The sequence below is a fragment of the Hyaena hyaena genome, unplaced genomic scaffold (genome assembly GCF_003009895.1).
Source record: "Hyaena hyaena isolate Hyena2069 unplaced genomic scaffold, ASM300989v1 scaffold_745, whole genome shotgun sequence".
In the NCBI taxonomy this organism is placed as follows: domain Eukaryota; kingdom Metazoa; phylum Chordata; class Mammalia; order Carnivora; family Hyaenidae; genus Hyaena; species Hyaena hyaena.
In genome coordinates, this window is record NW_024081376.1 from 143,363 (window position 1) to 166,701 (window position 23,339).

The 23,339-nt window shown below is 40.2% G+C and overlaps 1 protein-coding gene across 1 annotated transcript; it reads right to left on the minus strand.

Moving 5' to 3' along the window:
• Positions 1 to 82: 82 nt before the first annotated feature.
• MRPS22 (mitochondrial ribosomal protein S22) lies at positions 83 to 21,499 on the minus strand. Its single transcript, XM_039218194.1, has 8 exons — positions 21,298 to 21,499; positions 10,100 to 10,263; positions 8,850 to 9,014; positions 6,840 to 6,983; positions 5,885 to 5,968; positions 4,449 to 4,594; positions 1,186 to 1,294; positions 83 to 213 (listed from the first exon to the last, which is right to left on the minus strand). Exons 1-8 carry the CDS (start codon positions 21,467 to 21,469, stop codon positions 118 to 120), a joined length of 1,080 nt encoding a protein of 359 aa, XP_039074125.1. The 5' UTR covers positions 21,470 to 21,499; the 3' UTR covers positions 83 to 117.
• Positions 21,500 to 23,339: the final 1,840 nt, after the last annotated feature.

Below are 23,339 nucleotides of genomic sequence, written 5' to 3' on the forward strand. Positions count from 1 at the left end.
GTGAAAAAACAATTAGGAACTCACATCAATTTTCATTTTGACATTTTTAAACATTCAGCTCAACATTAAGAGAGAAAGCTAGTTGTATTTAGTAAAATGAAATTTATTTTAAAAAATTCAGGAAGTTGCAGAATGGCTAACGAATGCTTCTTGATAAGCTTGTAGTGTTAATTCTATATATGCTCCCCTCTGTGCTTCTGTTTTTGCAAAGACCTGTTTAAATTTAAAAAAAGAAACTCTTTTAAGCAATAGAACATGTACTATTTATAAAGTTTTCCATTTCTGCATTACCAAAGTCTCAGTTTAAAGTCTTACAAGTTTCACAATTTTTTCCTGATTATAAACCAATAAAACTACAAAAAATGATATCCAACACAGTTCAAGCCATAGTAATTCTAAATACCAGAAGAATCCTAAAATATCTCCTGCTAGATCAAAATGAAAATCATCAGATTTCAAAACCACTTTATTTTCCCCAAAGGCATTTTGCTTTATCTGACCAATTACACAAAACCAGAGTCAGTACCATAGTTTCTCTCTACTTCTTATAGGGCGTCGTCACTGGTCACTTTTATCCTTAGAACTGCTCTGCGGTATGCGTAAAATAACACTGGGAGAGAAGCCAGATCCACAAAACCATGTCTAGCCTGAGCATTAGAAGACATGAAAATTATACAGAGACAGAGAAATCTAAGGCCATGGTTGGGGGAGGTACGTAGCTCCAAAGTGCTAATGCAGCTAAGACTTAGTAATATACAAGCACCACCCTCTCCCCTTCTGGACAGGACTGTGACCACCTTGAAGGATGGGGAGGTACACTGGGAACATGTGCTACCTGCTACTCCACCCTGCCCTGCTGTTCACTTAATTACCTCAAAGAACAAGGGGGCTGCTGCCCTACTATCTGAACTACTCGGGACTCGAGCCTGCAGCTCCCCCACTCCCATCCCATCTGTTTGTTATCCAGGCTGAAGAACTACAGGACTCTAGTCAACTGTTTCAAGACCACAAATGTTTAGTTACCATGCAGTATGACCCACTTCAGAATTCTTCCCAACTCTTATATGTAAACCAACTTGACAATAAATTAAGAAAAATAAATCTATATCGTCTGATATTAAAAAAAAGAATTCTTTCCAACTCAATTAGCACCACACAACAGCCAGGCGAAATAAGTCCCTTTACCTTAATTAAATGTACACCCTCAGCAGCCTGCTCCTTGGCCTCCTGAGCTGACGGGCCGTCTGCATGGAGCATGTGATACAGCTGGACCAAGCTGGCGGCATCATCCAAACTAGAGGGAAAGGATTTACTGCAGTCAGTCAGTTTTCATTTGCTTCACAGTCCTATAAAAATGTGCGCCAACTTAAAATTCCACTTCAAGCTTTTCTCAGGCCAGAAAATTTTTAAGCCTTTAGGTTTTATATTTTTAAAGGCATTTTCAGAAAATGGGCCAATTTAGGCTTCATTTCCACACTGAGGTAGGCAGGACCCAGTTTATGAAAGTGAATATATTCTAAGTGTGACTATATTCTTTTCAGAAATGGAGCATTACTTCTCATAGAAACAGCATTCTTAACAGGAGACGGCTGCCAGGCCAGCCCAATTCACCAGTAGCTAATAATGTCCCCTTCAGAGGGCAGGAATAGTACCTTCATCCCACATAAGCTGGAGGCTGGTGGTCAGGGGATGCTCAAAGCCACTTGCCTTTAAGTTCATTAGCAGTGACCTCTTCCGCTAACAAGTTTTCATTAAGACTCTGAATTAATGGATAAATGCCTCTACAAGAGGCCTCCTAGGAGTCCAAGGAATGACTCCCAGGCCACCTGTCTATTCATAGGAACCCATTAGTTAAAAAATAGCATCCTAGCGAAGCAAATCTGAAATTATGCACCTGAGTCAGAAGGAATGTCAAGTTCTACTTTAGCAACCTAGAAGGCAGTCTTCTCATTTGTACTACCTTTTTTTATTTCTGAAATAGAGACAGCATGAACAGGGGAGGGTCAGAGAGAGAGGGAAACACAGAATCCGAAACAGGCTCCAGGCTCTGAGCTAGTTGTCAGCACAGAGCCCGATGCAGGGCTCGAACCCACGAACCGTGAGATCATGACCTGAGCCGAAGTCGGACGCTTAACCGACTGAGCCACCCAGGCGCTCCTGTACTACCTTTTTAGAAACGTGTAAACAACTTCCATCAGCATAAAAACCTCTTTAGCCTTCCCCAAACCAAACAGTCACTGTCTTCTCACATAGTCAATACTTGCCCACCATTTGTCACATTAAGCTGAGGGAGTAACCACCTTTCTAAAATGATTATGCTTTTGAGGTTATGCTGTGTACACTTAGTCAGTTATTGCCTCCAGTTGGGGGGAGGGATAAAGACATCTTATTTCAGTATTTCTCCCAGCCATCTCATTAATTTTCCCTGCTTTACATCTGAGCTAGGGGATAGAGTGGAGTGGCCATGGGAGTAAAGAATTTCTCAAGCCATGGTGACCTTAGAGAAATGCTCTAGGCTTATCCCAAGGCCCATCCACTCTCAAGGCCATCCTCTGGGAGAAATGAGAAACCAGAGCTGTTCGTATAGTAACTTTCCAGGGAAAAAAATTCAAACACATTCATTACAAATGTATTGTCTGTTATAATCTAACAAAATCCAATAAACATAGCAATAAAATTCCCCATAAAAAATAAAATTGTTTAGAGCTTAGGCATGTGGTCCTATAAAGGGCTTAAATGGGTTTCCATATTTAGATTCCTGTTTAGGGCTTTCTTACATTCATGTTAAAGTATAATGCCTGCATCTTACTAAACAAGTTAGCGTAACCCCCAGCCCATATTTGAAGATAAGAGCAAATAAGTTTCCATGTTCAAACAGATATTAAAAGAATCTCAACCACAAACCAACAGTGGACTTGAGTCTGCAATAATTGAGCGGAATCCAGTTCTGCCTTGTGTTCCATTCAGTGAGGATGTGCACCCTCTACTGTCCAGTCTGGGATTTGCAGCACATTCCCCATCAGAAACCCCATAGGAATGGTTTCACTTAATGTGAAGCACAAAAGATTAAGTACTCAAAACTCCAACCCAGTATACAAGTGCTTCAAATGTAAAGCTTACATATGGTAATGAGTATTACTAAAATATATAATCGTGCACTTTAATAATGAACTTTAATTTTCAGTTACACATTAAAATTTTTCACAAAACATGTGTTTATAGTAAAAAAACTTCAGAATGATTCCACCTTAAAAACCTTCTAAGAAAATTCACTCACAGGAGACATCACTGCCAACGAGCCCCCTGCTTATGTGGGATGAAGGTAATCTGCCCTATGAACTGGATGTAGTGGGCTGGCCCAAAGTCATCGACCATTAGGAATGCTGCTTTTATGAGAAATGATGCTCTGGTTCCAAATATGGGCTGTATTTCTTAGAGAATGCCTGTGGAACCTTCTAGTTCCAAATGCCTTAGGACCTTTATGTGAAGGACTTAGATTGCATGGAGGATACTCTGAGTCAAAGCTCCTTATAGTCTCAAGGTGGCAGTAATCCCTAAACCATCTTGACCAGCCTTTTAGTCAGTCAAGGACTTTTCATACAGAGTTGACCTTACTACAGCCATGCTGGTTTCTTTTCCTTGTCATCTTGGCATTTCTAATCCAACTGATAATCAAAAACAATGTTCAGTTTCATCAGAAGCAATAAAGTATTGTTTCAGCTAGAACCTTGGGCGCACACCAGTTAAAATATATGCATGTTAAAATACAACAGACATTCCTTGTTTCATGCAACTTTGGAAAAAAAACCAATTTTTTTAACATCTTAAAAATCTTGCAAAAGCAAGGGGTATCAAAAGCAACAGTATTTTCATAAATTAAATGACTTTTACTGAAAAGCCCCAGTCCCACCAGAAAACAAGCACCTGTCAGAGCTTATGTCTTTATATATCCTATTTAATCCCTTGAGTGTCTGGAAAGTTCACTGATCCCCAGAAACATTGGTGAGGCCCAGGATAAGTCAGTATCCAAGGTATATAATACAGATCCACTACCATGTACTCTTTCAAAGAATCTAGCCATGTTTAAACAACACAAAAGCAGGGGCGCCTGGGTGGCTCAGTCGGTTAAGCATCTGACTTCAGCTCACATCATGATTTCACAGTCCATGAGTTCGAGCCCTGCATCGGGCTCTGTGCTGACAGCCTAGAACCTGCTTTGGATTCTTTGTCTCTCTCTCTCATTAAAAACATTTTTTAAAAAACACACACAAAAGCAAAAACTTGAAAAAACGGAGTTGTGCTAGAAAAACAAACCCATAAGTAAATGAGGTAAATGAAAGGTATTTCTTACTGGACAATACGATGTCATCAATGGGGAAAAATCATTTAAATACAGATTTACTGTAATAGTTGTAAGAATTTCTTTTACTTACTAAGATTGTACTTACAGATCTCTTTGAATCTGGTCAATCAGTAAACCATCAATCTTTTTCTTATTTACGAAATACCAAGCCATTCCACCAAAGTGTCTTGTTGAACGTAAAAGGTCATACTTTCCATGTTTATCTATATCTTCGTAAGTCTGATGATGAATCTATCCACATAAAATGTAATTTTTCAGAAACATGAAAATAAAAAGAAGCATTTCTGGATGCACATTTACTAACATGAACATTGCCCAAAAAAGTATCTGTAAATCAGGTCTACTGATACATGCCTCTGCTATCATTTACCAATAGCTCTGGTTTAAACTGACCCTCCACTGTAGAACTTTCTGGCAGCCTGGAACAAGCCTGCCACACATTTACAGTCAGATCAATTACTTTTCAGCAGCCAAGCACTAGTTACGAAGCACCTATTACACGTATGGAGACCACTAGAAATAATGGACCACCATTATCTTGGTCACTAGAGGAAGAGAGAGAGAAAAAAAAAAAAAGAAAATCAAGAATATTTTTTTAGTCTTCCCTTTTTCTCCTATTCCATCAACTGCTCCATTCCATCTTATTAACTAATGTTCCTTCAGTTCTTCCAGACTGATCTTGCAAACTGAGGACTATGATAAATAAGGCATTCCTGTGTTCAAAAGGCTTTCAAAGGCCTACTTCCTAAAGTCTAGATTCCTGAGGCTAGCATCTGAGGTCACATACGGCCCCATTTACTATTTACTTTTCTAGCTTCATCTTGAACACCTCTCATACATATACATTGTATGTACAAGCAAACCAGATGACTGGCCATTTGCAAGCAGTTTCCTGCCTGTTTTTCACACTGTTCGCCTCCCTGCCTGAAACATCTCTTCTCACTCAACTTCACACTGTTCGCTGCCCTTCTAGAACCCTGTTCAAGACCCCTATGAAGCCCCTCCTGAGAGTACTTTGTAGTCTTCTTCTAGTACCTAACATCTTAAACCCAAGGTGATAATTATCTGCATACTTACATAGCACCCTTCTCCAAAGTCAATTCAGGACTGCAAGCTTTGACAGAGCAACCCTATCTTAGTTCATGTCATCCTGTATATTATCCACAATACTCTCTTACACACAGAAGACACTACATGATTACTTACTGAATTGTAAGATACACACGTGACATTTTGGCAAATTTTAGTAAATGACTCTGTTCCTTTATGACAAAATGAAAAGAGAATAGGCTTTGCCATCAAGTTTGGGTCCTAAAACAACCACCTACTAGCTGTGCAACTCTAGCAAGCTACTTAACTCTCCAAACTTAAATTCTCTCATCCACAAGGGCTGCTGTAAGGATAAAATATCTGGTAGACTTAGGTATTCCCTAGATGTTCAGGTATTTCTCTTCCCCCTGTAAAAATTTTATTCATAACCATACTTAAGTCCATACTTTAGAAACTATAAAATATACTCACTTTGATATATTCAGCAGAATCTGGCTCAAACTGGGCAACACAGAGATTGAGGACATCAGCATGCCGGTCCTGGCTATACATGATCTAAAAGCACACAGCACAGTTGGAATTAGATGAGAAAAACATGAAAGTTCAACACTCGTCCTGATGCCATGACAGATGTGGTCATCCACATCTGTCCCCAGTAAGAGGTAGGCAGAGATAATATAGTCTCCATAACTCACACTAGATTCAAATCCCAGCTACACCAATTGCAAGACAGGTAACAGTGGTGGAGACATCATCAGAAACATGTATCTGTCAGGAGTGCTGATTTGAAGGGGCACACGCACCCCAATGTCTATAGCAACACAATTAACAATAGCCAAATTATGGAACCCAAATGTCCATTGACTGATAAATGGATAAAGGTGTATGTGTGTGTACACACACACACACACACAATGGAAATATTACTCAGTAACCAAAAAGAATGAAATTTTGCCATATGCAACAACGTGGATGGAACTCAAGTGTGTTATGCTAAGTAAAACAGTCAGAGAAAGACAGTATCATGATTTCACTCATATGTGGAATTTAGGAAACAAAACAGATGTACATAAAGAAAGAGAAGCAAAAACAGAGAGGAAGACAAACCATAAGAGACCCTTACATACAGAGAACAAACTGAGGGTTGCTGGGGGTGTTGGGTGGGAGGATGGGCTAAATAGGCAAGGGGCATTAAGGAGGGTGCTTGTTGGGATGAGCACTGGGTGTTATATGTAAGTGAGGAGTAACTAAATTCTACTCTTGAAACCAATACTACACTATATGTTAACTTAGATTTATATTAAAAAAAAAAAAAAAAAAAAAAAGCCTATCTATGCTTATCCAAGCAGGATGCCCTGCAGCACCAGAGCCAATGTTCAACAAAGAAACCATCACCACTGACTCTATGAAACCACAGTCACCTTACCTTAAGATTTTCTTCCTTGAAAATTACTGGTGTCAAAACCCTACGGCCTTCTTTTGGGAAATAAACTTGTATCATCCTGTCCCGTTCTTCCCAAGAGGCTTTCCGTAGCGTGCCACTTGGTTCTCTGACAACAATAAAACGCTCCTGAAATAGAAAACATAATCAAGGATGAGTTTGTGAAGACTTCTTTTCAGTTTCAGTGTTCCATTAAGCACCATTATAAGAATACCTTGCAATCAAAATATAAACTGCAACTGGGAGACATAGAATGCAATTATATACGATTTCAATGATAATTTTAAACCTCAAAGACTTGGCAAGACTTGATACTTAGTTCACTAATCAATGCTCTGCCTCTGACAATCAGAAATCTAAAATGAAAGTATTTACTAACTGCCAACCATGGTCCTAAAGTGAGCTCAATACATAAGATGGTTCTACTAAAAAAAGGTGGTCAGAGATTCACCTAAATCCATTTCAGAGGAAAGAAGTGCTGTGAGACCTTTCGAACTGTTTCATTTCCCCATCCCAAAGTCTCACTGAAACAGATGTTACTACTTTGTGATCTACCTCTAAAGTCCCTGGGATAAAAGGAACAAACCCAAGAATGTGGAATCTTAATTCCACACTTCTTTCATTCCTCATACTGGAAGGAAACATAAATGTGCCAGAGAGATTGTCCACCTGCCTCCGGCCTCTTCACTCTTCCAACTACCAAATCTCAGGCCATGAGATCGTTTCCCTCTGAATTCCACCCACTGTCTGTGTTGCTCAGGTAGCAATTTATCAGGTACAAGATTCCTGACACTGCTTAGATACTGTTAGAGAACTGAAGACGGGCAGGAGCTATGGATTACAATTCTTTGCAATACCCAGTGACTTACACAGAACTCTGCACATCACAGATAACTGATATACATCTGATTAATTTTTAAATTAATCAGATGGTACCGACTCAACTTTTCAGAGTGTGAGAGTCTCTGAATGTGTTTTGAGGATAATATAATCAAACTTTCATCAAGTACTGCAAACAAAAAACAGCAGATGCCTAAATAACAATTATTTCTCAAAACGATTATGGTCATTTGAATTCTAAGTTCCTCTCTCCCTTTCAGGTTATAAAACACTCCCCTAAACAGCCTTCAAAGCACTGCAAACATACATTAAAGCACCCCAAAGCAAAATTTTTAATTAAAATGAAACTCTGATCAGGTCAGACATACATGTGGTTGATGTACAGACATGGACATTGCTCAAATGTCTCCTGACCATAATCATGTATGATAAAAAGATTAATGTGGTGTGGCCCTTCCCCCAACCCTAGCATTACATAGTACTGCTATGTGGGCTGAACTGTAAATCGCTTGTTTCACTCTTATTTGAAAAGAGTCAAACACAAAAGTGACCTATTTTATAAGTGCCAGAGTGTTTTTTTTGGAATTGGCCATTAAGGAGAAAGGAGCTAGAGTAAAAACCACACCAAAAGCAACAGCAGTATCTGAGAATTATCTGGGGAAACCTGTCATTCTTGCTGCAAATTCTTAAGAGTGAGTATCCTTTGGGAAGTCTGGGTTTTTTGGCATCCTCAAGAATTTACAGGAAAGAAACCCTCCATGTCCCCCAAATGTTTCAGCTTAGGAAGTCAGTCTAACTTGGGCAGAAGAATCCTCTTCTGCCACTGCCTTGAAGATTTCTGCCTATTTGTGGTTTGGGGGTGGGTTTCTGTCTGTAAATCCCTAGTCCTGTCTCAGCACACCTTTCTCTGCAGTCAATCTGGAATATACTGTGTCCATAATCTGTAAGGACATGGTAACATGATGATGTGGGACTAGTCTCATTTCTTCTTCCTTATGCTGGGCTGGATCTTCCACAAGAGTCTCACCCAATCACAGGAATTCTGGTTTGGAAGATTCAGAGACAGCTGGGTCACAATGATGCTGACCCTCATCCCTCAGGCCCAACTCCACATATTTCAAATAAAGATCATTTTGCAATTAGACATATACTCACCCGGTGTGGTATGCTATATGATATATCAGTAAACACGTATTTGGCTGTTTCTGTTCCTTCCAAAATCTTATCTTCAGCTAACACGTCATTTATTGGCACTCGTTCTTCCAGAACTGGTGGCATTTTTAATCGCACTTTAGCTGCCTCAACTGCCTTTCTTGTAGCCTAATGAAATAAAACATTTCTTAAGGAAAGCTACAAGGTTATGGACAAGAATCATCATCTGACAAAAGCAGATACTGATAAAAAATGCCAAGGACTAAGAAGAAAAGAAGCTGTAGCCACGACTGGGTGAGTGAAAAGTCCCCAGCGCCCTGGCTTTTGCCTCTGTGGTGTGGCTGAGAGCACCACCTATAGGCTCAACCATTCTCAATACAGCAAAGGATGCTCGGAGACAGAGCCAGGCCACAAAATCTGCTTGAAATGAAAGAAGAATTTCATTTATTGTGTATGTACTATGTATCATATACTGTTCACATACTCTCAAAGTATTTGGCTCATTTAATGCCCACAACTACCTTCTGAACTAGGTGATACTGTTATTTCATGGAAGAGAAAATAAAAGCACACGAATGTTAAGTAAATTCTAAGAAGTTGCAGTCTGGGACTTGAATCCTGGCAACTCAACTCCAAATCCCATGCTCTTAACCACTGACCACACTGCTCCATGCCACACTGTTAGCAGTGATTACCTCTGAGAAGTGCCAGGGGGACCTTTTACTCATGTGATATACTACTGGATATCTGAATGCTTTGCTCTGACTGTAACTTACTTTTAAACTAGAGAGAGCAATAATACTTCACACATTCATACACCAAAGCATTTTCCAGAAAGCATTCAATATGCATGACTCCAGGAGGACCCTGGTGCCTAGAGTAAGATGCAGTTCAGCAGGATCTCTTAATTCCACCAAAGCATCAGCCTCAAAGCAGCTCACAGCAGAAGCTTCTGAGGAAGGAAGCTGAAGCAGGCAGGACAAACGAAGGACGCTCAAGCAGGTTTGGGAGCAGAAGAGAGGCTCTGCTTGGACACCCAGGCCTGACCTACGTGCCCACCCCACCCCTCATCTGCCTAATTTCAGCCACTCTCTCTGCCTGCCTGCCTGCTCCCATTTCTCTTCTCAGTCTGTGCCTGAAACTCCCATCATGAGCGCCTATGGAAGAGCAGCTCTTAGCACCAAGGGAGCCTCTGGAAATCTCATTTAACCCTTTAAAGAAAAGTATCCTGCAATATGTCTGCATTCACATACCTCTTCCAACTGTGCCTGGGTCATCAGCTTATAGGTTGGTGGCTTCAGTTCTTGTATAGCTGGTTTAAAAATCTTCTGTAGATTCAAGCCTGTCATCTTGATGAGTATGTTTTGGACTTCCTCATCCATAAATGTAGGTTTCTTGATCCCTGAGCTACCAGATTCTGTTAAAATGGATTTTAATAAATAAGAAGATGGTAAAAATGACGAGCCAACAAGACCTCAAAACAGAAAAGTTAACAACAGAAATGATGAACAAAATGTCTACTTCATTATGCATAATGTTAATCCCTATGAAATCCATTCATTCTTTCCTGGATAACATTTACTGAGCATTTACAGTGATAAGAATACTGCGAAAAAGGCACTCAATCTAGTGGAAAAGCAATATAAAAAACTAATTAATCTGGGGTGCCTGACTGGCTCAGTCAGTAAAGCATGGGACTCTTATTCTCAGAGTTTTGAGTTCAAGCCCCACATTGCATGTGGAGATTACTTAGAAGCAAAATTTTAAAAGTAAGTAAAGTAGTAATAACTTAGTTGTCTCCTATACGTCAGGCATTACATACATTTTTAGGAGTGTTTACAACAACCCACAAGATAGGTGTGGATGTCTCAATTTTATAAATGAAAATACTAGAGCCTCCTTAAAGACAACTAGCTATTAAGTGACAGAGTCAGGACTCAAACCAAAGTTTGTTTCTAGAGCCTGTATCAGCTCTAGTCTGTCCTGGTGGTCCCCAGTGCAAGTGCCACATACATGCTCCTGGAGCAGAGAAGGGCATGCCAGGGTCAAAGAAGACTTCCCAGGGGCCTGAACAGGACAGAGAATAAAGGGAAGAAAATTCCAAGCTAAGGGGCTGCAACTAGGAAACACAGGCTTAGATCACTGGACATGGAATTGAAAAGGCCATGTGGGTTTCATGGAAGAAGCTTGGACAGGACGGGAGACCCAGATATCTCTGCCTTACCAGTTTGCCTATCCCTTTGCCTAACTTCCCCTATGCCATCTCCATTAGGAAAAAAAAAAAAAGAGAGAGAGGAAAAAAGCACCATTCCTTCCCAGCCACCTCTTCCTCTGCTAGTCCTGTAAATGCTGGTGTCCCTAAAAATCCTTCTCTTCTCCCTTCCTATATTCTTATTGGATGATATCCTAGCAATATAACTTTAATCACTTTTATATGCTGGTGACTCTAAAATCAGAATCTTCAGCCAAGATCATCCTCCATCCACATATCCCAGGGATTTTTAGGGACACCAGCAGTCTTGGTAGGGCATGTTTTTAAGAATTTTTCCATTTCCTCTAGGTTGCCCACTTTTTACCATGTAATTATTCACATTAGCCTTTTAGGATCCTTTGTATTTCTGTAGTATGAGTTGTAATGTCTCCTTTTTCATTTATAATTTTGTTGATTTAGGTCCTTTCTCTTTTTACCTTGCTTAGTCTAGCTAAAGGTTTGTGAATTTTCTTATCTTTTCAAATAACCAGGTTTTAGTTTTACTCTTTTCTATTGTTTTGACTACATTTTTAAGAGATTACACTGGTTCTGTGGAGAATGCTCTACAGTGGTGTCAGAATGGAGTCAGGGAGACTGATTAGGAGGCTAAGGCAAGAGATGAGGATAGCCTTGATCAGAGTAGTGGCAGTGGGAAATAAAGGATTAAAGAGAGATTTATAAGATATAACAGGCAGTATGTTCTGTGTTAGTACACTTTTTTTTTTTGTAAAATGGAGATAAGTATGGTATTTCTGGGATTGTGAGGATTAAATGTGCTAAATACGTAAGGTACTTAGCTCAGTAAGTACTGGCATATAGTAAGTAACAAAGCTCTTGCTGTTACTACTGTTGTTTGGCTAGATGTGGAGAGTAAAGGAGAAGTCAGGAATGACTGTAAGATATCTGGCCCACATGACCTATGAATGCTGCTAGGATAAGGAATAATAGGAAAAGGAAGAAATGGAAAAAAATCCAAGACTGAGGAAGAAACAGAAAATCTGAACACACCAATTACTATTAAGGAGATTCAATGAGCAATAATAAATCCCCCAACAAAGAAAAACCCAATACCAGATCGTGAATTTTACCAAACATTCAAAGAGGAATTAATGCCAATCCTTCTTAAATGCCTCCAAAACACTGAACAGGAGAGAACACTCCCACACTCATTTTATGAGGCCAGCATTATCCTGATACCAAAGCCAGACTCTACAGCCATACCACCCTGAACACACCCAATCTAGTCTGATATCAAAGCTAGAAAAGGACACTGCCAGAAGCCAGAGGCCAATATTCCTGATAACCACAGATGTGAAATTTCTCAATAAAATACTTGCAAACCAAATTCAGCAGCACATGAAAAAAACCATTCACCATGATCAATTAGAATTTATCTCTAGGATGCAAGGATGGTTTGACATACACAAATCAATGTGATACATCACACTAACAGAATGAGAGAAAAAAATCATATCATTTCAACAGATGCAGAAAAGCATTTGATAAAGTTCAACACTGGTTCATAATAAAAGCTCTTAACAAATTAGGTAGCGAAGGAACACACCTCAACATAATAAAGGCCACAGCTACCATGAAAGACTGAAAGCCTTTCCTCAAAGTTCAGGAGTAAGATAAGGATGTCTCCTATTCAACATATTGCTGCAAGTCCAAGCCAATCAATTAGGAGGAAAAAAAAAAAAGAAAACGTTATCAGAATTGGAAAAGAATAAGTAAAATTGTATCTGGTTACAGACAATAGGATTTTGTATGTAGAAAATCCTAAAAACGCTACCAAATTAAAAAAAAAAAAACAATTAGATCTAATCAGCAAATTCAATAAAGTTGCAGGATACAAAATTAACATTTAAAAATCACTAGCATTTCTATACTAACAGTAAGTTATATGAAAATGAAAGAAAGCAATCCCACTGACAACAGTATCAAAAACCACAAAATACTTAGGAATAAATTTAGCCAAGGAGGTGAAAGAGCTCTGTGTTGAAAACTAAAAGACAATGATGAAAGAAATCAGAGGAGAAATGCAGGGAAGACAGTGGAGTGGCAGGATCCTAAGCTCACCTTCACCCAAGGATGCACCGAGGCAACAATTATATGTATGGCAACAAACTCTGAAAATGACTTGAAGGCTGGCAGAACAGATCTCTCACAGCTAGTTGTAGAAATAAGGCCACATCCAAAAGGGTAGGAAGGGTGGAAACACAGGAACCAAACCCCTGGCTCAACTAACCAAAAACAAGGACATCACAAGCACAGCAGAGCAAGATCAGACTCTCAGAATAAACTTCTCCCAGCCCTGGGGAACCCACGCTAGAAAAAGGAGTCCCCATAAGGTCTGGCTTTGAAAATGAGGTGGTGCTGATTTTAAACTCTGAGAGAGCCAGAGGTTAAAAAACTGAGACCCAGCATGTTAAATAACTCACCCCAGACACAGCACAAAAGCAGCAGTGGGAAAAGCACCGGGGGCATATGTGAAAGCAATTTACTGACTAATCTGAGGACATGTGCTAGAAAGACAGGAATCTGCAGGAAACTTAACAAAAGTGATGGTGGTGCCATTTTTCTTGCCCTCCCCAAGCGTAGACAGCCAGACTCTTGAGGGAGCCAGTTCTAACACACCCTTTGTCTATCTTGCTAGCAGCATGTGCCTTGCCTCAGTGTTGTCCTGTGGACCTGTCCCACCCAACCCACCTGCCTTGGTAGGCACCCCTCCAAAGCAACTCCTGCCACAGGAAGTGGGGGAGACAGTTCCACACAACAGCATTCACTCAATTCCTGCTAGCCAGGCCTCTTAGCTGCTGCATGGGGAACAAACTCTGCCCCCTTCAGTGGGCCCACAGCCGTCCCAGCGACTAACTGGAAACAACCAGGCTATCCACTAGCAAGCCTGTGGCAGCTGCAGCCAGGCCTCTCAACAGTACAGACAGCAAACGCTGCCCACCGTGCCTACAGTAAATGAAGCAGGACATTCAGTCCACTGAGCTAAGGGCCAGCCCAATCCACCAGGATGCACACAGAAATTGTGGCCTAGCCACAAAATGAGGACACACACAGCCCACACAGGGGACAAACCTGGACCCTGTGGTCTGTTGACAAGAAGGGATTGTGCTACAGGGCACCACAGGACCTTCTACACAAGGACACTACTTTAGAGATCAGGAGACATATCTACCTAATACACAAACAGAGTTAGAAAAAAATGAAGAGACTGAAGAATATGTCCACATTGAAAGAACAAGGCAAAAATCACAGAAAAATAGCTAAACAAAACAGAGATAAGGAATATGCCTAATAAAAAGATCAAAGTAACAATTATAAAGATACTCAACTAGACTTGAGGGAGAATAGATGAATTCACAACTTCAATAAAGAGATAGAAAATATAAAAAATAACCAATGAGAGTTGAAGAATACAGTAACTGAAAGGACAAATACACTAGAAGGAATCAACAGCAGATAAGAGAATACAGAAAAATGGGTCAGTGATCTGGAAGACAGCGTAACGGAAAGCAACCAAGCCGAAGAGCAAAAAGAAAAAAATAACAAAGAGTAAGAATAGATTAACAGACCTCTATAACATCATCAAACACAATAACATAGTACTATAGGGATCTCAGAAGAAAAAGAGAGAGACAAGGGGGTAGAAAATTTATTTAAAGAGGTAATCGCTGAAAATTACCCTCATCTGGGAAGACATCCAAGTTCAGAAAGCACAAAAATCCCCAAACACGATGAACTTAAAAAGGTCCAAACGATGACACATAATAAAAATGACAGAACTTGAGATAAAGAGAGAATATTAAAGGCAGCAAGAGAAAACAATTACATACAAAGGAAATCCCATAATGCTATCACCAAATTTTTCAGCAAATAATCTGAAAGTCAGAAAGGAACGGCAGGACATAGTCAAAGTGCTGAAAAGAAAAAAATTTATAACCAAGAATACTCTACCTAGCAAATTATCTATCATTCAGAATTAGAGAGATGAAGAGTTACCCAGATGAACAAAAATTAAAGGAGTTCATCACCACTAAATCATCCTTATAGGAAGTGTTAAAGGTAATTCCTTAAGTGGTTAAAATAAATAAATAAAAGACAATAACTACAATTCAGAAAACTGTGAAAGGAAAAAATTTCACTAGTAAGACCAAACATACAGTAAAGAAGATTAATCACTTAGAAAACCACTATGGAAGTTAAAATACGAAAGCAGTTAAAGAGGCTTTTTCCCATTGGATATTCTTTCCTGCTTTGTCAAAGATTAGTTGGCTGCATACCTTTGGGTCCAGCTCTGAGTTCTCTGGCCATGTGTAGCAACCTGGATGGACCTTGAGGGTGTTATGCTGAGCGAAATAAGTCAGGCAGAGAAGGACAAATATCATATGTTTGCACGTATAGGAGGATTAGGAGGAACTTAACAGAGGACCATGCGGGAGAAGAAGAGGGGAAATGGTGGAAGAGAGGGAGAGAGGCAAACCATGAGAGACTCTTGAATGATGAGAACAAACTGAGGACTGATGGGTGTGGGGGGGAGGGGAGAGATGGGCATGGAGGAGGGACTTGTGGGGATGAGCACTGGGTGTTATATGGAAACCAACTTGACAATAAACTATTTGTTAAAAAAAAAAAAAAAGTTAAAAAAAAGTAAAAAAAAACAGGGGCGCCCGGGTGGCTTAGTCGGTTGAGCGTCCGACTTTCGCTTGGGTCATGATCTCGCGGTTCGTGGGTTCGAGCCCCGCGTCGGGCTCTGTGCTGACTGCCAGCTCAGAGCCTGGAGCCTGTTTCAGAGTCTGTATCTCCCTCTCTCTCTGACCCTCCCCTGCTCACCCTGTGTGTGTGTATCTCTCTCTGCTAGAAATAAATAAAACATTTTTAAAAAAAAAAAAAGTAAAAAAAACAAAAGCAGTAAAATCACCTATATCTACAAAAATTTAAAAAAAAACTAGAGGACACACAAAATAAAAAGATGTAAAATATGATATCATCTATATATACATATATATATATAACATGGAGGAAAAAAGTAAAACATAGTCCTTTCAGAATGTGTTCAAACTTAACCAACCATCACCTTAATAGGGACTGCTATACATATATGATATTATATATGCACCCCTGGTAACCACAAATCAAGAATCTGTAATACACACACACATACACACACACACACACACACAAAGAAAGAAAAAAAGCTAAACATGACACTAAAGAAAGCCACCAAACAACAAGAGAGCAAAAGAAAGGAACAGAGAACTACAAAAACCACCAGAAAACAATTAATAAAATGGCAATAAGTATAATACCTATCAATAATTACTTTACATGTAAATGGACTAAATTCTCCAAACGAAAGATACAGGGTAGAAGATGGATTTAAGAAAAAAAAAATATTTATGTGCCACCTACAAGAGACTCACTGCAGAACTCAAGATACAGAGAGACTGAAAGTGAAATGATGGGAAAAGCTATTCCATGCAAATGGGAGGTAAAAAAATATCAAAGTAGCAATATTTACATCATACAAAATAGACTTTAAAACTAAGACAGTAGCAAGAAACAAAGGGAATTACATAATGATAAAGGGATCACTCCAAAGAGAAGACATAATAATTGTAAATATCTATGCACTCAACATTGAGGTGCTAAATACATAAAGTAAAATATTAATAGACATAAATTATGTCTAACAGTAATACAATAATAGCTGGGCACTTTAACACCACTCTTAAATCAATGGATAGAACATCCAGGCAGAAAATCAATAAGGAAACAATGCTTTTGAATGACACGTTAGACCAGATGTACTCAGGAGATCTATACAGAATATTCCATCCAAAAACAAGAGAATACACATTATTTTCAAGTGCACATGGCACATTCTCCAGGATAGATCACATGTTAGACTACAAAACAAGTCTCAATAAATTTAAGAAAATTGAATCATATCATGCATCTTTCCCAACCATAACAGTATAAAACTAGAAATCAAGTACAAGGGGAAAAATTTTTTTTAAAAAAAACAACACAAATACATGGAGGCTAAGCAACAATCTCCTAAACAACCAATAGGTCAACAAAGAAATCGAAAAGGAATATACGGAGACAAATGAAAATGGTAACACAACAGCCCCAAATCTTTGGAGCACAACAAAAGCAGTTCTAAGAAGGAAATTTACAGGAATACAGGCCTACCAAAGAAACAAGAAAAATGTCAAATAAACAATCTAACCTTCTACCTGAAGGAAATTAGAAAAAGAACAAAACCCAACATTAGAAGGAATAAAATAAAAAATTTAGAGCAGAAATAAATGAAAGAGAGTAAAAAAATAGAAAAGATCAATGAAATCAAGAGCTGGTTCACTGAAAAGATTAGCAGAATTGATAAACTTATAGCCAGACTCATCAAGAAAAAACAAGGACTCAAATAAAATTAGAATTAAAACAGAAGAACCAGCACCCAATACGAAGGATTATAAGAGACTACCATGAAAAACTGTATGACAATCTAGTGGAAATGGGTAAATTCCCAGAAACATAACCATCTTCCAAAACTGAAGCAGGAAGAAACAGAAAATGTGAACAGACCCCTTACAAGTAAAATAAAGTTAAATCACAATTTTAAAAAAACTCCAACAAAGTCAAGCCCAGATGGATTCACAGGTGAATTCCACCAAACATGTAAAGAAGAGTTAGTACTCTTTCTCCTTAAACTTTCCAAAATAATAGGAGCACCTGGGTGGCTCAATGAATTCAGCAGCCGACTCTTGATCTTCACACAGGTCTTGATTTCAGGGTCATGAGTTCAAGCCCTACACTGGGCTCTACACTAAACATAAAGCCTACTTTAAAAAAAAAAAAAAAAAAGTAGAAGAGTAAAGAAAGCTTCCATACATTCTATGAGGCCAGCACTATCCTGATACCAAGACCAGAAAAGAAAAGAAATACAGCCATAGGCCAATATCCCTGATGAACCCACACTTACGTGGTCAATTAATTTACAACAAAGGAGGCAAGACTATTACAATGGAAAAAAAAAACCAAAACAGTCTCTTCAACAAATAATACTGGGAAAACTGGTTATCTACATGCAAAATAATGAAAGTGGGCCACTTTCTTACACCATGCACAAAAAATAAGCTAAAAATGTGTTAAAGGCATAACTCCTAGAAAAAAAAACAGGCAGTAATTTCTCTGACATCAGCCACGGCAACATTTGTCTACTCCATCTCCTCAGGAAAGAGAAACAAAAACAAACTATTGGAACTACATCAAAATAAAAAGCTTTTGCACAGCAAAGAAAACCACCAACAAATGAAAAGGCAACCTACTAAATGGGAGAATGCAAATGATAAATCAGATAAGGGATTAGTATCAAAATATCTAAAGAATACAACTCAACACCAAAAAAACAAATAATCTGATTAAAAATGGGCTAAAGACCTGAATAAACATTTTCCCAAAGAAGATATACAGATAACCAAAAGACACATGAGAAGATGCTCAATATCACTAATCATCAGGGAAATGCCAATCAAAACCATACTGAGATAATACCTTACACCTGTCATAAAGACTAGACTCAAAAATGGGGCGCCTGGGTGGCTCAGCTGGTTGAGCATCTGACTTCAGCGCAGGTCATGATTTCGCAGTCTGTGGGTTCAAGCCCCGAGTCAGGCTCTGTGCTGACAGCTCAGAGCCTGGAGCCTGCTTGGGATTCTGTGCCTCCCTCTCTCTCTCCTGCTCACGCACTGTCTCTGCCTCTCAAAAATCAGTAAACATTAAAAAAAAAAAAAAGACTAGACTCAAAAAGACAAGACAACAAGTGCTGGCAAGGATGTGGAGGAAAGGGAACTCTAGTACAACACTGGTGGGAATGTAAACTGGTACAGCCACTGTGAAAACCAGTATGGAGGTTCCTGAAAAAACTAAAAACAGAAATACTATATGACCCAGTTAATTCCACTATGCTATTTACCAAAAAAAAAGCCAAAAGCACTAATTTGAAAAGATATGAGCCCCTATGTTCACAGCAACATTATTTACGATAGCCACAATATGGAGACAACTAAATATCCATCAATGGATAATAAAGTTGTGGTGTGTGTGTGTGTGTGTGTATGTACATGTGTGCATGCATAATCGAATATTTGGCCATAAAAAAGGAGCAAACTGTGCCATTGGGGACAACATGGATGAACAGTGAAGGCATTATGCCAAGTGAAATAAGTCACGCAGAGAAAGACTGTATGATCTCAACTGTACAAGGAATCTTAAACACTCAGAAAAAGAGATCAGGTCGTGCTTGGGTGGGTGGCTCAGTCAGTTAAGCATCTCACTCTTGATTTCGGCTCAGGTCATGATCTCATGGTTCTTGGGATCGGGCCCCATGTCTGGTTCTGCACTGACAGCAAGGAGCCTGCTTTAGATTCTCTCCAACTCATAGGTTTTCTCTTCTCTCCCAAAACAAATAAAGATTTTAAAAGAAAAAAGAAAATGAGATCAGACTTGTGGTCTTAGAGTTACCAGATGAAGGGGTAGGAGGAGGGGGAAGTGGATGCAGGTGGTCAAAAGGGAGAAACTTCCAGCTAAAAGATAAATAAGAACTAGGGATTCAATGTACAACATGATATGGTTAATACTGCTGGATAGCATATATGAAAGTTGTTAAGAAAGTAGATCCTAAGAGTTCTTACTACAGGGAAAAAATTTTTTTTCTTTATATCTACAGGAAAGAAAAGATGTAAACTAATTTTACTATGGTAATAATTCATGACATACAAATTTCATGACATACTATTATTGTGTTACACACCTTAAACTTACACAATGCTGTATGTTAATTGTATCTCAATAAAACAAATTTTTAAATGTAATCAAGATCGTGCATGCTTGAAACTCACCAATGACTGCCAACATAATTTAGAAAAAAAACTAAGGTAGTTTGCTTACTCACTGCGTCCCATAAACACTGTGCTCCTCCAAAGTCCAGAACCCTGTCATACTCATCTCTAGCACCCAGGCCACTTAAGGCAGACAATACGTGTTCAGCACTATTCTCTCCTCAGTCAGTCTCACCCAGTCCCCCCGGCTTGAGTTACCACTTTTACCAAATGTTTCTCACTTCAGATATGATTGATACCTACACTCGAATTTCAAAAGCACCTCAAATTTAACGTGCGCAAACAGACGTTTAATTCTGCTTTCCTTCCAAGCTCCTCTTATGTACTCCTGCCTCTTCTTCCCTCACCTCCCCCTTTCCCCACCAAAAGCCTATTCCTACAATTGATCTTCTCTGTCTTGGTATAAATGGGATTACTCTCCACTCAACTGCGCAAGTCAGAAACCTGAGAAGCAACACTGATTTCTTTTTTTTTTTTTTTTAAGATTTTTATTTATTTCTAGGAGAGAGAGAGAAAGACAGCGTGAGCAGGGGGAGGGTCAGAGAGAGAGGGAGTCACAGACTGAAACAGGCTCCAGGCTCTGAGCCGGCAGTCAGCACAGAGCCCGACGCGGGGCTCGAACCCACCAACCGCGAGACCATGACCTAAGCGAAAGTCGGACGCCCAACCGACTAAGCCACCCAGGCGCCCCAACACTGATTTCTTTTAAACGTAGAGCCAACGCCATAACCAACCCTTATCAATCCTACATAAAACACGGGTTTCCAAACTAACTGTGTTCAGTCTCATTTTGCTCACTTTCGCTTATGCTGTTTCCTCTGCCTGAAATGCTTCCTGTTTTCTCACTATAGCACGGTTAGCCAGGTCTCGGCGCTCGTCACAACCTCCAGGAACCCTTCCCACCTAGAGTGCTACACCTATGTGCGTTCCCCTATCCACCGCCTGGGTCACACTGCACTGCCACTCCCCCCCTGAGCCACGAGTTCCCTCGAAGAAAAACCCGTTTAGTTGGCCGTATCCCCTAAACATACCACCGTGCCGAACATAGCAAGGAGCCGATCTCAAGCACCGTTAGTTAAGTGCGAGAAGGAATTACAAAGGCAGACGATGACAGACCCTGCAGGTACAAGGTACAGGACGGCGCCGGCTGGGCCTAAGAGTGCACTGCTAGAGAAGCGGGAGACTGGCGTAAGGGGGTGGGGTCCGCGTGGTTCTCTTCAGCCACAAGCAGGTTCTGGGTCTCCCATAAATACGCGCCGGGGACATCTGACGGGTCACTTACCCGCCTCAGAGCCAAGCCGACGGCATGGCAACGCCGCCCCGCAGGGCCCGGGCAGCGGCTGGAGCAGGGTGCCGAGCTGGGGCCGAGTTCGGGCCCGGAAACAAACCCGCTCGGCGCTCCGAGAACCTGTCAGGAGGCTCCACAGCGACACAGACGCTCTGAGTGTCGCCATGATTGTCCGGGGCCGTCGGCGCCGGAAGCGGCTGTGAGCCATTTCGGGTCTCGCGCGCTTCGCGCGGCATTCTGGGAAGTGTAGTCCGGTTGAGAGAGGTGGAAGGCGAGACTGCGCCCCTTTACAATTTTCTTGTAATCCGCTTCTTTACATGTGGAAGATGTTCGTGTCCTCTGTATGCGTACAGCCAAAGATAAAACTTACAACATCTCCCTTATATGTTTTTTTTTTTTCTTCCTGGACCTTTCCTTCGTTTCCATGGCTCTAACCGATTTCCATTGCCTGTCCAAACCTTTTCTCCTGGCCCCAGGTTTAAATCCAACTGCCTATTCGATTTACCCGTTCCACGTTATCACACACCATCCCCCATGCCAAATATAACTGATTGCCACCACCACCTTCATATCAACTCATACACTTCATTCTGTCTTGAGAACCTTACCTCATTACTTCATAACCCATTTCTCAATTTGTGATTATTTTGCTCATTTATCTGCTTACTTTTCTCATCCCATGAAGATAATCACTCTACATATGTCACCTAACCTGGTACATGTCTATACACAGCAAACATTTGTTAAATACATGACTGAATGAATGATTAAATGATCCTGTTATTTTCTTTCCAGCTGTCCAGGATGTGCAAATCTTGTGCTAAGAACTCATCCCAAGGCCTGGCTAAAGAAGGATGTTAACACTTGTTTGAGTTAGTTGGACAGGTAGATTTATCTTCTAACCTTACCTCTTTTCTACCACTGCGTATTAAGACCTCTGTTTCTGAACAGACTCCCTGTTTGGGTAGGGAAGGAGAGAGCCCTAGGCTTGGTGCTGCATTCAGGCATGGCTGCTGCCCTATGCTTCCCCACACTTCTGCTCACACCTACATCACAGCAGGTAGCAGGTGTCAGTGAGTGTCAGTGAGATGCATCCAAGTGTCTCCCAGCCCATGCCCTTTCTCTAAGAATCAACCACCTACTTCATTCTCATAGGCACTGCTGAGAGGATAGGCCTCACTGGCTATGTTTTCATATCAACATCCCCCTGGATAACACTGTTTGGACAATGAGTGGACACCTAATGTAAGGGGAATGAATCCACTAGCTGCCGTATTCCTTTCCTGTAGCCACTGTGACAAATTACAAAAATTTGGTGGCTTAAAACAACAGGAATCTATTCTCTCACAGTTATGGATGCCAGTAATTCAAAATCAGTATCACTGTGCTGAAAGCAAAGTATCCTCCCTTCAGAGGCTCTAGGGGAGAATCTACTCCTTGTCTCTTCCAGCTTCTGGTGATTGCAAGCGTTACTTGGTTTATGGCCGCATCATTCCAATCTCTGCCTTGACCTTCACCTAACCTCTTCTGGCTGTGCCCAATCTTCCTTTCCCTCACTCTGATAGAACCTGCCCTGATAATCTAGGATAATCTCCCCATCTTAAAATAGTTAACTTAATCACTTCTATAAAGACCCTGTTTCTATAAAACATTCACAGGTTCTAAGGATTACTGGTAGATATCTTTGGGGAAGGAAGGATATTTTTCAGCCTACCTCAGCTGTCAAAGCACCATATTTTCTCTTACTATTTAAACTAAGAAACATGGAAACTGTAGTTGGTGGTAGAACCCTGAAATTAATTACTATTTATAGTTAGATTTGGAGCTGCCTTTCTTGGCAATATATTCACTGATGAGTGAGCAGAGAAAGTCAGTGAACAGAAAAAGGCTGGAAGATGGAGCAGAAGCAGAGATGGCTGACTGTGTGCTTTGAGAAAGAAAGAGATGAGGAAAGGTGCTGTCTTGGCCAGAGACCTTCCCATGGCCCTTTCATTAATCTCCTTTACTTGGGCCACAATAAGTTTTACTGACAAGTA

Coding starts and splice junctions, on each gene's coding strand:
- MRPS22 (XM_039218194.1), bottom strand. CDS start 21,469: ATGGCGACACTCAGAGCGTCTGTGTCGCTGTGGAGCCTCCTGACAGGT. Junction 9,015..10,099: donor CCCAGGCACAGTTGGAAGAG/GTATGTGAATGC, acceptor TTATTTCATTAG/GCTACAAGAAAGGCAGTTGA. Junction 4,595..5,884: donor ATTCTGCTGAATATATCAAA/GTGAGTATATTT, acceptor TTATGTGGATAG/ATTCATCATCAGACTTACGA.